Genomic DNA, 16663 nt, shown 5'->3' with positions numbered 1-16663 from the left:
TGTACTTTTCACTGATATCTTTGTTACTTTGCATTCCTGATGTACTTTTGCCGTCTTCATGCACTTACATATTGCCTTTTAAGGAGGTCTTAGTGTTTTATATACATAAGCTAAATAAATAAGTATATGCTAAAACACACTCAAATTACTATACAGCATCAATTTTGGTATTTTAGTCATCTGAAATAAACATACTGAAAATTTTCCTGCTTTCATTGGATATAAGTAATGTCTTTTTATTTCTTTTTTTTTTTACACAATTTTCTTTTTGTTCAATATAAGGAAATCAGGTATATACTTGCCTGTTCCAGGCTGTATTCCCAGCTAAAAAATATAATTTTTAGCCTGATCAGGCAGTGGCGCAGTGGATAGAGTGTCGGACTGGGACGTGGAGGACCCAGGTTCGAAACCCCGAGGTCACTGGCTTGAGCATGGGCTCATCTGGCTTGAGTGTGGGCTCACCAGCTTGAGTGCAGGGTCACTGGCTTGAGTGTGGGATCATAGACATGACTCCATGGTCTCTGACTTGAGCCCAAAGGTTGCTGGCTTGAAGCCCAAGGTCGCTGGCTCAAGCAAGGGGTCACTCACTCTGCTGTAACCCCTCTGCCCCCCCATCAAGGCACATATGAGAAAGCAGTCAGTGAACAACTAAAGGAGCCACGACGAAGAATTGATGCTTATCTCTCTCCCTTCCTGTCTGTCTGTTCCTATCTGTTCCTCTCTCTCTGTGTCTCTGTCACCAAAAATAATAATAATAAATATATATATATGTATATGTGTGTGTGTGTGTGTATATATACACACACATAATCTTTACTGAATTAATCTTCCCATTTACTGGCAGCACTTCTTTTTTTTTAATTGAATTTATTGGAGTGACATTGGTTAATGAAATTATATAGGTTTCAGCTGTACAATTTTAGAATACATCATCTGTATATTGTATTTGCATGTTTACCACCCCAAGTTAAGTCTCCAGAAGTGTCCTTTTCAAGGAGAGATTTTTCATTGTATCTCACTTTAATTTTATTCACAGTAGAGACTGAAAACTTTTAATTTAAAAAATAAAATAGGCACAATTTATAGTTTTGAGGAATAGAAACTAAAGTAATAAGTATTATTGAGGGGGAAACAAACTTTAAATAAGAACTTTATTATTGAAAAAGAAACTCAAAACTTGGTGTGAGAAGAAAAAATATTTTCTATTCTTTTTTTTTTTTTTGTATTTTTCTGAAGCTGGAAACGGGGAGAGACAGTCAGACAGACTCCCGCATGCGCCCGACCGGGATCCACCCAGCATGCCCACCAGGGGCGACACTCTGCCCACCAGGGGGCGATGCTCTGCCCCTCCGGGGCGTCGCTCTGCCGCGACCAGAGCCACTCTAGCGCCTGGGGCAGAGGCCAAGGAGCCATCCCCAGCGCCCGGGCCATCCTTCTCCAATGGAGCCTTGGCTGCGGGAGGGGAAGAGAGAGACAGAGAGGAAGGAGGAGGTGGGGGTGGAGAAGCAAATGGGCGCTTCTCCTATGTGCCCTGGCTGGGAATCGAACCCGGGTCCCCCGCACGCCAGGCCGATGCTCTACCGCTGAGCCAACCGGCCAGGGCCTATTTTCTATTCTTTAGTGAGTAATGCAACTAAGTGAAACTCTTTTCTGATAACTTACCCATGTTGAGGTACCGTAATGAATTCTTCAGAATGGTAATCGTTTTATTGTAAATTCAATCAAATGCTGGCTGGCTTTCCTATGGTTTGATGCTATTTATTACTGATTATTTTTAGCCTATTCCTCGGCCAGATCCTGTGCATAATTATGAAGAAACACAGGATCAAGTACTGAAAACCAGATTAGAAGAAAAAGGTGAACACTATGAACAAGGACCCATGATAGAACAACTTAGCAAAATGTTTTTTACTACTAAGCATCGTTGGTATCCTCGTGGACAGTAAGTTCTGTTTTCTTCTACTCCCACTAGACACACTGAAGGAACATGTAACTTAACCTTGCATTAACAACTTCTGCATGGGGAAATTAACACCCAATATGATCACCTACTATATATTTTTTTCTTTTTTTGTTTATTGAGGTATAATTGACATATAACATTATATTAGTTTTAGTCATGTGACATTATGATTTATATATATTACATAAAAATTACATTTTCTTTATCCATTCATCCATCAGTAGTCTATTTCCATGTCTTGGCCATTTAAGTAAAAATAGTGCTACAGTGAACATGTGGTGCATCTATCTTTTTGAACTAGTGTTTTTATTTTCTTTGGCTAAACACTCAGTAGAATTGCTAGATCGTATATGATAGTTCTATTTTTAGTTTTGGGGAACCACCATACTGTTTTCTTTAATGTTGCACCAATTTACATTCCCACCAGATCACTTACTATAATTTTAAATCTACATATACTGTAGCTAAAATGAAGTAGTATTTCTTTTTTCCTTTATTTTATTGGGAGAATTTAACCAAAGCTTTCAGTGAATTTTGCAAAAATTCTTAAAAATTTTTTCCATTTTGTGATATAGTCATTTAACATACTGGTTTTATTTATCTTTCTGATAATCTCGATTTACCCATTTCTTTAAAAGATTTTGAGTTATTGCAAAAAAACTTAGGGTACACAGCAAATAATTGGGTGGTATATTTTGTTGTTCTTTTATAAGTTTACAATTGCCCACCTGTTTGCTAGTACTCAGTTTTATTACATTGATTCTAACTCCTATCTGACTCTGGCTGTAATGTTTTCTTCTCTCTCATCTACCAAAACTATGAGGTGGCGTTTTTCATTGTTTATGTTTGTTTTAGCACCCTTTATTTTTATTCATTGTGTCCCCCAATGACTGGGCTGGGCTGGCACATTTATGACTAGGCATGCTATGGGATTTATGAATACACATTTATTAAGCTGCTCTACTAAGTGCTGAATAATCAGAAACACAATCCTTATTTTGAAGTTATTTATAGGCAAGGAGGAAACAGAATAAAAACTAAGTGATTAAGCCTGACTGGTGGTGGTGCAGTGGATAGAGCAGGGGTCGGGAACCTTTTTGGCTGAGAGAGCCATGAACGCCACACATTTTAAAATGTAATTTCGTGAGAGCCATATAACAACCCGTGTACGTTACACATTATCCAATAAAAATTTGGTGTTGTCCCGGAGGACAGCTGTGATTGGCTCCAGCCACCCGCAACCATGAACATGAGCAGTAGGAAATGAATGCATTGTAATACATGAGAATGTTTTATATTTTTTAACATTTTTTTTTTATTAAAGATTTGTCTGCGAGCCAGATGCAGCCATCAAAAGAGCCATGTCTGGCTCGTGAGCTATAGGTTCCTGACCCCTGGGATAGAGCATTGACCAGGGATGCTGAGGACCCACATTCAAAACCTGGAGGTTGCCAGCCTGAGCGCAAGCACATCTGGCTTGAGCGCAGGGTTGCTGGCTTGTACGTGCTATCATGGACGTGACCCCATGGTTGCTGGCTTGTTTCCAAAGGTTGCTGGCTTGAGCAAGGAGTTACTGACTCTTTTGGAGCCCCCTGATAAAGGCACATATGAGAAGCAATCAATGAACAATTAAAATGCCGCTACTATGAGTTGATGCTTCTCATCACTCTCCCTTCCTGTCTGTCTGTCTATCTCTGTTTCTCACTCGCTTGCTAGCTAAAACAAATACAAAAAAAACAAAAGAGTAAGCCTTGAAATATGATTAGTAGTTACCCATGGGGAATGGGGAAAGGGCTCCACAGGCAGAGAGAATAAATAGCATGTGTTATACTGGGGGATTTGTGAGTATTTCAGCTTGGATAGGACCCAGAATATGGGAAGTAAATGTAGCAAGGTTCTTATGAAGGATTTTATGTTGTGCTGAGGAGTTTATATCTTATTTTCATTGCCAGATTTTAAGAAGCCAACTGACATGCCCAACTTTTATACATTAGAAAATCATTAAGTTGACTCTGGTTTTGGGATAAGGTGATATATGGAAAGGTTGGAGTCAGACCTGTTAGGGAACTATTATAATATTCCAGGTAAAAAATGTTTATCTAGGTGTCCAGCAATGGGAATAGAAAGAGGTAAAATAAAAGGGAGGATTATGTTTAAGAACTTCAATTAGCAGAAGTAGGTGACTCAACGAGGGATGGGTGGAGAGAGATGGAAGAGATAGGATACCTCTCACATTTCTGACAGGTGTTTGGGTGGATGGTGTTGCCATTCATATAAGTGGGGAAACAGGTTTGAGAGATGAACCCATTATTGGTTACATTGAGTCTGAAAGATCTGTGGATCGGTTGTTGGGGAGCAGTTTTGAAAGCAGGTGGTTGTATAGAGCTCAGTTTACTTTTTTGTTTTTCTTCAGAAGGTATTTCCTTTATCTTTAATTCTAATAACTTCTAATAACTTCTTCAGAGCTGTGACTCTTACTCCATGTCTTGCTGAAATTTTAATAGTTTTCAATTTTTTAAGCTAGAAAATACTTATTTTACCACAAAAGTAATTAAAATAATATATAAAATATTTATATACCACAAAATCCCATGATATAGCGAAAATTCACGATACAAAATTAGATACATACAATTTAAAAATCCGCAATACAGTGAAACTGTAAAAGGTGAACCATGATATGGCGAGGGATGACTGTACCATTCTCCTTAAAATGTTTCAAACTGGATATCTGTTCAAAGGTTTAAACTTAAAACATAGCTCTTCTTTTCCTATCTTAAAAAATCCCTCCATGGCCCTGGCTGGTTGGCTCAGTGGTAGAGTGTTTCCCCATGTATGGATGTCCTGGGTTCGCTTTCCAGGCAGGGCACACACAGGAGAAGCGTCCGTCTGCTCCTCTACCCTTTTCTCTCTCACTTCTCTTCCCCTCCTCCCCTGCAGCCATAGTTCAATTGGAACAAGTTGGCCCTGGGCCAACTAAGAAGAGCTCAGTTGATGAGCAATGGAGCAACACCCCAGATGTACAGAGCATCGCCCCCTAGTGGGCTTGCTGGGTGGATCCCAGTTGGGGTGCATGTGGGAGTCTGTCTCTGCCTCCCCCTGCTCTCACTGAATTAAAAATAAAGAAAAGCCCCTTTGTTAATATTTTTGTAATAAAAGTAATATTTCTGTATTAATTTCCCAAGAAAAAAATCTGAGATTATTTTGGTTGCTATGGTGTCTTTCATGTCCTGCTTCGATTTTATATCCACTTTCTTGATTTTTCTTTCTGTTTCTGCATGCTCTCAGGCTTTTTCCTGTTCTGGTCACTATAAGTTAGGATATGTGAATACAAATTAGCAAGCCCCAAATCTAAATCATTACTATATTCTTTAAGATTGCTTTTCATAATTTATAAAATCTTTCATGTTTATCATTTATTTCTTGCCATTATTCAAATATTTTAGTTCAGACCCTGCCTTGAAATTTTGCCGTAATGGCTCCTAGTACCCATTTCCTTCCTGCATGTTCTGAATTGCTGCAGTCTTTTGTTGTCTTGTTCATAACCAAATCATTCATGTAAATGGCCTATTCATCCATTTATTTAGGTCTTTTCAAATTTCACTTAACTGTGTTTTATAGCTTGTAGTATATGAATATTGTACATTTTTGATAAATTTATCTCAAACATTTCATATTTTTTATGCTATTGTATTGGGTTTCTACTTTTAATTTCTAATGATTTGTTGTTTGTATGTAGAAATACAATTGATTTCTGTAAGTTTACTTTGTATCCTTTGTGGTCTTGAGACTAGTTCTGGTGCCTTGTTTGTATATTCCTTAGGATTTTCGAAGTAGACAATCATGGCATCATCAAATAAAGACAGTTTTACTTTTCCTTTTACAATATTTATGTTTTTTATTTTTCTGGATTTACTGTACTGCTTAGGACTTTAAGTACAGTGTTGTACTTAATGTTGAATAGAAATGTTGAGATGTTGAGAGCGGACATTGTCTTTTTCCCAGTTTTAGTGAGGGAAAGTGTTGAGGTTTTCAACATTAAGTATGTTTACAATGGGTCATTTTGTAGATACCCTTGATCAGGTTGAGGAAATCCCTTCTATTGCTGGTGTGGTAAATTTTCTTTTTCTTTATTATTATTTTTAATCATGAATGGGTGTTGAATTTTGTTAGATGCTTTTTTATTAAAATGATCATGTATTTTTTCCTTTTTTAGTCCTTATTATAATGAGTTATATTGAATGATTTCGTGTTAAACCAATCTTTTATTCCTAGGCTAAACCTTATCTAGGCATGATATATTGTTCTTTTTATGGATTGTTGAACTCAATTTGTTAAAATTTTGTGTAGAATTTTTACTACTTTATTAGGGCTATTAGTCTGCAGTTTATAATACCTTTATCTGGTTTTAGTATCAAAGTAATGCTTGCATCATAGAATGGGTTTGCAAATATTTCCTCCTCTTCAGTTTATTTGGAAGAATATATATTTCTTTCTTAAATGTTAAAATTCACCAGTGAAGCCATTTGGGTCTGGAATTTTCTTTGTGGGAAGGTGTTTAACTACAGTGGTACCTTGACACACAAGCACTTTAAATCACGAGCAATTGGAAAAACGAGCAGTCACTCGCGGGATGTTTTGCTTTAAGTCATGAGCGGATATTTGAATCATGAGCTTCGGCCACCCTCCACTAGATGGCCTGCTGAACATTCTGAAATGGAGGAAGAAACAAACTTCCATGGAAAGGTTTTTGTTGAAATGGCCTCTAAGTGAAAGCGAGGAAAGTGTAGCGAAAAAGCCAAAAGTCAGTGAAGAAAATGATGATTAAGCAAAGTAAAAAAATAGAAATTTAGTTCAGCAATAAAGTTTCATATCATTCATAGTGTGTGAGTTAAATTTTGCAATTAAATATAGCATTAAGTGTGTAGAGAGTAAGTTATGTTAAGCAATAGCTCACAAAATGAAAACCTCCTCCACCAGTCTTTTCCCCCTTTGCCAGCATCTTCTCCTGACCTTGAAGGTAAATACACTTCATAAACCAGTTTATTTCTTTATATTCTCTCATTATGTATATATATGATATATGTATATATGTATTTGTTATTTATAAAGTACATTTTCTTATTTAAAAGCATATAAAACAAAAAATTTGTGTGATTTTTGGGGGCCGGAACGGATTAATTGCATTCCCATTAATTTAAATGGGGAAATTCGATTTGACACATGGGCAAATTGAGTCACGAGCTCAGCCATGAAGCGAATTAAACTCGTGTGTCAAGGTACCACTGTATAACTTCAGTTACTATAGTCAGTATACAGGGTGATTCATTTTATCTACTTCTTAAGGGAGCTTTGGTAGATTATCTTTTAATGAATTCTTTCATCTCATCTAAATTATTTGCACAGATGTTCATAATAGTCCCTTTTATCCTTTTAATATTTTTTATACTCTGTATTGATGTCACCTCTCATTCATTACTGATACTGTTTATTTTATCTTTTGAAATTAGCTTTTGTTTTCATTGATTTTATTTTTCTCTTTGCTGGGTCATAAGGTAGTTAGTTCTATTTTTAATTATTTGAGGAACCTCTGTACTGTTTTTAATAGTGGCTGCACTATTTTGCCATCCCATGTGGTTTTATCTCCACATCCTCAACAACACTTTTTTGTTGATTTATTGATGACAGTCATTCTAATAGATGTGAGGTGATATCTTACTGTGGTTTTGACTTAAACATTTCTCTGATGATCAGTGATGTTGAACATTTTTTTTTTTTTTTTTTTGTATTTTTCTGAAGCTGGAAACGGGGAGGTAGTCAGACAGACTCCCGCATACGCCCAACCGGGATCCACCCGGCACGTCCACCAGGGGGCGATGCTCTGCCCATCCGGGTGTCGCTCTGTCGAGACCAGAGCCACTCTAGCACCTGGGGCAGAAGCCAAGGAGCCATCCCCAGCGCCCAGGCCATCTTTTTGCTCCAATGGAGCCTCGGCTGCGGGAGGAGGAGAGAGACAGAGAGGAAGGAAAGGGGGAGGGGTGGAGAAGCAGATGGGCGCCTCTCCTATGTGCCCTGGCTGGGAATCGAACCCGGGACTTCTGCACACCAGGCCGACGCTCTACCACTGAGCCAACCTGTTTGTTTCATGTCTGTTGGCAATCTGTTTGTTTTCCTTGGAGAAATTTCTGTTCAGGCCATCTGCCCATTGTATAATTGGATTGTTTTGTTTGTTTTTGTTCTTTTGTTATTTTTTGAATAGTAACCCCTTATCAGATGTATCATTGGTGAATATCTTCTCCCATTCAGTAGGTTGTCTTTCATTTTGTTGATGGGTTTTTTTGCTGTGCATAAATTTTTTAGTTTAATGTAGTCCCATTTGTATATTTTTTCTTTTGTTTCCCTTGCCTGAGGAGATACGCAGAAAAAATATTACTAAAGACAATGTCAGAGAGTTTACTGCCTGTGTTTTCTTACTAGGAGTTTTATGGTTTCCGGTCTTTAAATCTTTAACCTATTTTGAGTTTACTCTTGTATATGGTTTAAGAAGATGGTCTACTTTTATTTAATTTTTTTGTATGTGTCTATTCTATACTCTATTCTATACTTTTTTCTCAACACTAGTTATGGAATAAACTGTCTCTACCCCATTGTATTCTTGCCTCTTTTGTCAAGGATTAATTTACCATATAGACATAGGTTTATTTTGGGATTCTTTATTCTGTTTCATTGATATGTGTGTCTGTTTTTATGCCAGTGTCATGCTTTTTTGATTATTGTAGCTGTGTAATGTAGTTTGATATCAGGTAGCATGATACCTCCAACTTTGTTCTTTTTTCTCTAGGTGGCTGTGGGTATTAGAGGTCTTTTGTGACTCCATATAAATTTTAGGATTATTTGTTCTAGATCTGTGAATAATGCCATTGGTTTTTGGATAGGGGTTGCATCGACTTTATAGATTACTTTAGGTAATATGGACATTTTAACAATGTTTAATTCTTCCCATCCATGAGCGTGGCATATGTTCCCATTTATTTAAATCATCTTCCATTTCTTTCTTCAGTGTCTTACAATTTTCTAAGTGACTATAGTCTTTTTACCTACTTGGTTAAATTTATTCCTAGGTGAGTGTTTTTCGTTTGTTTTGTTTTGGGGGTATTTTTTTGGTACAATTGTAAATGGAATTGTTTTTTTCTTTGTTTTATTTCTTAAATTTTTATTGAATTTAGGGATTGTTTTCTTAATTTCTCTTTCTGATAGCTTATTGGTGTATAAAAAATGCAGCTGATTTTTTTTTCTTTCTTTTTAGAGAAAGTCAGGAAGAGAGAGATGAGAAGCATCAACTCATAGTTGTTCATTGCTTACTTCTTATACATCGTGCCTTAGCAGGGGGTGGGGGAGGCTCCAGCCGAGCCAGTAACCCTTGCTCAAGCCAGTGACTCTGCACTCAAGCTGGCAAGCCTGTGCTCAATCCAGCAACCTTGAGGTTTCAAACCTGGGACTTCAGTTTCCCAGGTTGACACTCTGTCCACTGTGCCACCATTAGTCAGGCAGTGCAACTGATTTCTGAATATTAGTTTGTATCCTGCTACTTTACTGCATTTGTTTATCAGTTCTAATAGTCTTTGGTGGAATCTTTAGCATTCTGTGTGTGTGTGTGTATGATCTGCAAGTAATGACAGTTTTCTTCCTTTCCAGTTTGAAGACCTTAATTTCTTTTCTGATTGCTTTGGCTAATACTTCCAGTACTATGTTGAATAAAAGTAGTAAAGGTAGACAGCCTTGTCTTGTTTCTGATTTTCGCTCTAGATTATTTTATCTTCATTAGAAATGCATCTTCTATTTTGTAAATTTCCATAAGGCCTCTAATACAGGTTTTTTAATACAATGTATGGGTGTGAAATTATTGACTGATGGAATATTATCTTACCTAATTGTCTCCACACCTTCTTGAAGTTGTTTAGTTTCTTTTTGAAATGATAATTTATTTGTAATAGTCTTTGGGATGGTCCACTGGTAACTTTCCCAATGATTCTTGTAATTTGTATTCCCAGAGTTCATCTGTCAAGTTATGTGGGTTCATCTCATTTCCATTTTATCTAGGTAGGCCACAAAGATGTTCCTCATTATCAGGTTCTAAATCAAGGTCACCAAAAGCTTTATGATCCCAAGGTGTTGTTGCCCCACCTCATTCAGTCATAAAATACCTGCATCTAGTTACTGGCCTCACCTAGGTGGGTGGGCTGGGAGTGTAGGTAGTAAGAATGTCTGTACAGAATTGATGCCAAACGTCTAGTGGCCAGTAAACATTGGTGGTTAGGTTATTTGAAGCCAGGAAATACAAAGTTAAAATAGTTGCTGGTAAATCTGTGAATTGGATTTTGCCTTTTCCTAATGCTGGTGATTTAGTTTAGGATGGCAATTCAGAGTCTTAGGTCTGAGGTTTATACCGAGATTACGTGCTAGAGCTGTTTGCGCAGTGTGGGAGATGGGTAATAAAGAAACCCAGGACATTGGGTTTGGGGTTAAATTGAACTTTTAGTTCTCTACCCTCTGCCTTGGCCTGAATTACTGTTTTTATATTCGATTCTGCAAAGGTTGGTCATTCAAAAATTACATATATAACCATGAAGCTTCTGCTACTTTCTGTTTGATCATTTTATAAGTAATAGAAACAAATTAAATTAACTTAGCTATTACATTGTATTTACCTGAAGTCATGGAACTTTGAGCATGAATATATTCTTTGAAAGGTACTATTTATGTGAACATTTGTTTTGTATTTCCTGAAGTAGTTCACGTTTGATAACCACTCTGTAAATAGTTGTTAAGGACACAATTCTGAGTTTCGTTGCTCTCACAGCTGCCCATATGGTGTCTCTTGTTGGCTGTTAGTGTTGCCAGTGTTCAGGCCGTAGGCATGTCAGTTCCCTCAGTGCTGATATCTGTGCACAGGTTCTTCATCTCTTCAGTCTTCTTCATTCTGCATGAAAAATCCAAAGGGATGGAACATTCCTTCCAGTACAACTCTTTCCGGAGCCCAGCATTTCAGCAAGGGTAGAGTTTCTAATGTTTGTGTTTGTTATCTCTTGTTTCTGTCATTAATTCAACCTTAATAACTTCGTTAATACTGTTCTTGCATTTCTAAAGTCTATGTATTAGTTTGCTTTCTCTCTTGCTGATTCCTTTTCATCTCCCCTATTTCTGAATTTTTGAGTGCCCCAAGGATCAGTCCTTGGGTCTCCTCTTTTCTGTCCCATTCTTTAAGACAGTGATCTTCTCCAGACTTGCGGCTTTAAATACCATTTGCGTGCTAATGAATCCAAAATCTGTCTTTGATCACTGCTCCCCTGATTTAGAGGCCTGTTTATCAACGCTTACTGAACATGTCTAATAGGTATCCCTAACTTAACGTGTCTCTAACTGAGCTTCTGATGGTCCCCCAGAAACCAGCTTTCTTCTGCAGCCTTTCCTGTCTATAACAGTGCCAGCTCCAGTTTTCTACCTCTTGGGCCAAAAACCTTGGTGCTACTCTTCACTCCTCTCTGTCTCACACTCAGCATCTTGTTTATTAGCAGATTCTGTCTGTCTCCAAGTGTATCCCAGTGAGACCCTTTATCACCACTTCCTCTGCCACCATCCTGTCCGCACCACCATCTTTTGCCTGACTTATTATAGTGCTTTCTAACTGGTCCCCTGCTTCTGCTCTTCTCTGCAGTCTATTTTTAGTATACACAGTCAGAATAAGCATGTCCAAACATGTCAGTTTTCATAATTTTTCTTCTAAACCCTCCAACAGCTTCCTATCTCACTCAGAGAAAAGGTAAAGGCCTGAACTATTATCTAGAACAGCGGTTCTCAACCTGTGGGTCGCGACCCCGGCAGGGGTCGAACGACCAAAACACAGGGGTCACCTAAAATTTCCGATGGCTTTAGGCGACCCCTGTGTTTTAGTCGTTCGACCCTCGCCGGGGTCCCGACCCACAGGTTGAGAACCGCTGATCTAGAAGAATTTACATGATCTGACCCCGTTTCCTACTTTCTATCCTCATTTCCTATTTTCTTCCTTGTTCATTCTATTACAGCCACATGGGCTCTGCTGTCCTTGAACATGTTCATCCTTTCATCTCAGAGCCATTGTTCTTGCTGTTCACTCTGTATAGAATGTTCTACCTGCTCATCAGTAAAGCTAGCTCTCACTTCCTTCAGGTTTTTACTCACTACAGCCTTCCATGGCCAACTTATTTATCTTATTTTTCTCTTTTCTGCACTGGAACGTAATCTTCATGAGGGTGGAGCGTTGTTTTGTTTTGTGTACTACAGAATCCTTAGCACCAAGAAATAGTGACTGGCACATAGTAGATACTCATATTTTAAAATGAATGACTAGGTGAATGAGTGAACAATTCTGGTTCTTTTTTTAATTAAGTTTATTTGGGTAACATTGGTTAATAACATTATGTATATTTCATATGTACAGTTTTCTAATGCATCTGTATACTCCATTGTATGCTCATGAAAGCTCATAAATAAGAAGTAATAAGCGAACATAGCTCCAGTAAATGTAAAATTATATTGAAAGAAAGGATTGAAAGAAGGCTAGATGGAAGATAAGAAGGATCTGGAAAGTAGTTCTAAATTTCTGAAATGTAGAACAATTCTATAAATGTACAAATAGCAGTACCACTTTATTTAAAGAACTACTTTAATATTTTCCCATGGAGGTAACAAAAATTAGCTACTATCATCAGTAGGAAACAGATTTGAAGACTTTGCTGCAGTGTGAACCAGGAGGTAAAGTTCTACTCTGGATTAAAAACTGTGGACATACATTCCAGGTGTCGCTGAGTCAGTGTAAAATTTAAGAAGTGTAATGATACACATATTGGTTTGCCAGGAGCAGTCTCAGTTTAACTCTTGTTAGTTATTAATAGGGAGGTTTTTATTCTTTAAAGGGTCCTACTTTGGATGATAAGTTATAAAGGAACTCCAAAATTAATGTGCTTATTCTGGTTAGTGATGGAGCACATATTGAAAATCCATGCATGATAAGACATTTATAAATGCTGTCTGACTAGTTGACATTTATTAAGCATGTTTTAGAATTTGACTTTGTTAGATATAGGGCTGTTAGAGTCTCAAGCATTTTTAACTTACTCTTGAGTAGTGAAAATAGTTGAGCAATGTTAAAGCTGAATCACATTTTTATAGGATAGTTCTAGCATTTTTAGAGTCAAAGACCTCATTGAGAATTCAATGAAACATGTGAATCCATTTCCCAGAAAAAGACATCAGAATTTTATATGTAATTTCAGAAAGTTTTTGGCTTCTCAAACCCCTGCTGCATTGAGATAATACCTTTCAGGGATACTGCTGTACTAGTAAAACCTTGATTATCTGACACGTAATTGGAATGCATAAGAACACTCATTTTTTCTATGTTAATATAAATGTAGAAATGTTTACATAAATGATTTGCTATGGTTTAAAAAAATTTTTTTTTCCATTACAGTTGACTGTCAATATTATATTAGTTTCAGGTGTACAGCATAGTGGTTAGACATTTATATAACTTATGAAGTGATTCCCCCCTAGTAAGTGTGGAACCTGCCTGGCACCATGCACAGTTAGTTATTACAATGTTATTGACTATATTCTCTATATTGTACTTTACATCCCTAGACTGTTTTGTAACTGCCAATCTGTACTTCTTAATCCCTTCAATATTTTCCCCAGCCTCCCACACCCCTTCTCATCTGGCAGCCCTCAGTCTGTTCTCTGTTTCTATGAGTCTGTTTCTGTTTTGTTTGTTCATTTATTTTATTTTTTTTAGATTCCACATAAAAGTGAAATCATATGATATTTGTCTTTTTCTGACTGACTTATTTTACTTAGCATGATGCCCTCCAGGTTCATTCATCTTGTCACAGAATTACTTTATGTATTAGCCTACACCAGGGGTCCCCAAACTACGGCCCGCGGGCCACATGTGGCCCCCTGAGGCCATTTATCCGGCCCCTGCTGCACTTCTGGAAGGGACACCTCTTTCATTGGTGGTCAGTGAGAGGAGCATAGTTCCCATTGAAATACTGGTCAGTTTGTTGATTTAAATTTACTTGTTCTTTATTTTAAATATTGTATTTGTTCCCGTTTTGTTTTTTTACTTTAAAATAAGATATATGCAGTGTGCATAGGGATTTGTTCATAGGTTTTTTTTATAGTCCGGCCCTCCAACAGTCTGAGGGACAGTGAACTGGCTCCCTGTGTAAAAGTTTGGGGACCCCTGGCCTACAACTTAGTGTTCCATGTTAGTATATATAAATGTCTTCTCTTCTCTTTTCTCTTCTCTCATGAGAGGAAGGGAGATAGACATACTTCCACAGTCCCCCTGACTGGGATTCACTCAGTAACACCTGTCTGGGGCTGATATTTGAATCAACTGAGCTCTTTTTAGCACCTGAGGCTGTTGGGCTTGGACCAGCCAAGCTGTCTTCAGCGCCTGGGGCCAACTCTCAAACCAGTCAAGCCACTGGCTGCAGGAGGGGAAGAGAGAGAGAAGAGGGAGAGGGAAGAGAGAAGCAGATGGTCACTTATCATGTGTGCCCTGACTGGGATCAAACCCAGGATGTCCATACACCAGGCTGATGCTCTCTATCCAACTGAGCCAACCAGCCAGGACCATATTCACTTATTTTCAACTCAATGTCTGTATTTTGCAATTTTTAAAAAAATTAGCTTAGAAAATAATGCATAAGAAGGTTGCTTGTATGAAGCCTTAAGATAATAACAAAATGCTTTTGATACGTTAATCTTAACAACTAAAGAGCGTAAGATGCATGTATTATTTATGATATAGAATCCTTACATTGCATTTCCACATTAGCAAAAAATAAATAAAAAATTAATTCAGATTAACTTGCTAAAATCTGACCATAGCAGAATTTTTTGAAGACAACGCATCACCAAAAAAAAACCCTACACTTATTCTGTGCAGAAATTTTCTTAAATCAATAAAGACAATAGGGTAAGACAGAGAAGCAAAAAGAAAAATTCTTCACGATAAAATCACTCAGATTTGATTACTGCTAACAATTTCATTTCTCTTTTGATCTATACGTAAGTTGTCTTAGTTTGTTTATTTTTATATGGTTTTGATTCTACTATGTATTCAAGTTTGTATCCTGTACCTCCACTTCCCTCAATTAAAATTTTAACCATTTTTCTATATTGCTTTAAGACAAATTTCTAGAAGAGAAATAAAATATAATAAAAAAATTCAATAGAGCATGTTCACAATATGCAGCTTCTTAATTATAAAGCTATAGTGTTTAACAGTCATCCAGGTTACCATATTGAAATTATCCTTAAGATCTGAATGAAGATTTTCCAAAAGTTTAATTAATAGAAAACAATTTTCACTCTGGGGAAATGTGGCTTATTAAGAACTATCTGAGATATATCTAACAACATATGTATATAGTTTGATTGATTTTATTGAATACTAATAAACAGCAAAATAAACAGAAATTTGATATTTCTATCAGAAAGTTAACTTTTATTAAAATAATTAATCTTTTAAATATTTTCCTCTTTTTAAGGTATCATAGACGTCGTAAGAAACTGAATCCGCCAAAAGACAGATAATATTGAGTGTTTACAGTAATCAAAGAAAGGTGTTATCCTGTGTTTCATTTGCCATTTGGGAAAATGCTATCAGATATATTCACTACTATGTTATATTGCAAAATAATAATAAAGTCTTTTCATCTATTAGAATGTGTATTTCTTTATATAGATTAAGTAATTCTGGATTTGACATTCTTATTTAGAGAAACCTATTTTATTTTCCCTTTGAGATATTAACCTACCACTTATTTTTATGTGATTAGTATAATTATGTATTTTACATTATCAGCCAAATATTGTTAGTAATTTAAATATGATTAATAAAAATGTGCATGGCTGTCCTTCTGGAGAGTAAATTGCCTTTGTAAAGAAACTCAGGAGGACTATTCAGAAAATAGATGTTATAATGTTTGGGGGGGGGGGGGGTTGGTGGCATCTAGGAAATAATTAAATTAGTTACATGTTAATCAGTTACTACTATCTGCTAGGTTCTTTACATACATTATTATTAAATTCTCACAATAATCCGTTGAAGAAGTATCATCCTCATTTTGTAGATAACCCTAAGTGAACTACCTACCCAGCGAGTGGGAGAGCCAGGATCCAAATTGTCAGGCTCCCAAGCTTTTCTATAGGACACCATAATGACAAAGGGGTGTTTTCCTTCACCCAGGAATATAAAGAATATATTATATAGGTTGTTTGAGGTTTTTTTAAACTCTTAAAATTATGCTAGCTTTGGAACACATAGCTCTGTATTTAAAAATTAATATTACTAAACTAGTGATTATAACAATGCTAATACTAGCATATACTACTATTGGTTGTCACTACCAGATTATATGTGGTGGGCAAAAGGAGGTTTACAGTTTTTTATATGGAAAATAAAAATAATACAGGAATAAACTCTTGTACTCACAACTGTAAATCTACTTTTGCCCAACCCTGTATATGATCCTTAATAGCATTGCTGCCCCAGTGATTTCTATTTAGGGGGTTAGGAATCTTTTAAGAGGGTGCAAGTCACTTTATCCAAACTTCTGTCCTGCCCGGATAGCTCAGCTGGTGGGAGTGTCA

At 36.8% G+C, this 16663-nt stretch overlaps 1 protein-coding gene across 1 annotated transcript in view; it reads left to right on the top strand.

The window, feature by feature from the left end:
• MRPL42 (mitochondrial ribosomal protein L42) overlaps positions 1-15736 on the top strand; it is a 38765-nt gene extending 23029 nt beyond the window's left edge. Inside the window, exons 5-7 of the mRNA XM_066368641.1 lie at positions 1779-1942; positions 10856-11017; positions 15559-15736. Coding sequence (XP_066224738.1) covers positions 1779-1942; positions 10856-11017; positions 15559-15604 — 372 coding nt within the window. The 3' untranslated portion in view covers positions 15605-15736. The remainder of the gene's footprint in view (positions 1-1778; positions 1943-10855; positions 11018-15558) is intronic.
• The last annotated feature ends 927 nt before the right edge of the window (positions 15737-16663 follow it).

Source organism: Saccopteryx leptura, chromosome 2, assembly GCF_036850995.1.
Source record: "Saccopteryx leptura isolate mSacLep1 chromosome 2, mSacLep1_pri_phased_curated, whole genome shotgun sequence".
Taxonomy (NCBI): domain Eukaryota; kingdom Metazoa; phylum Chordata; class Mammalia; order Chiroptera; family Emballonuridae; genus Saccopteryx; species Saccopteryx leptura.
This window is presented reverse-complemented; position numbering and strand designations above follow the sequence as displayed.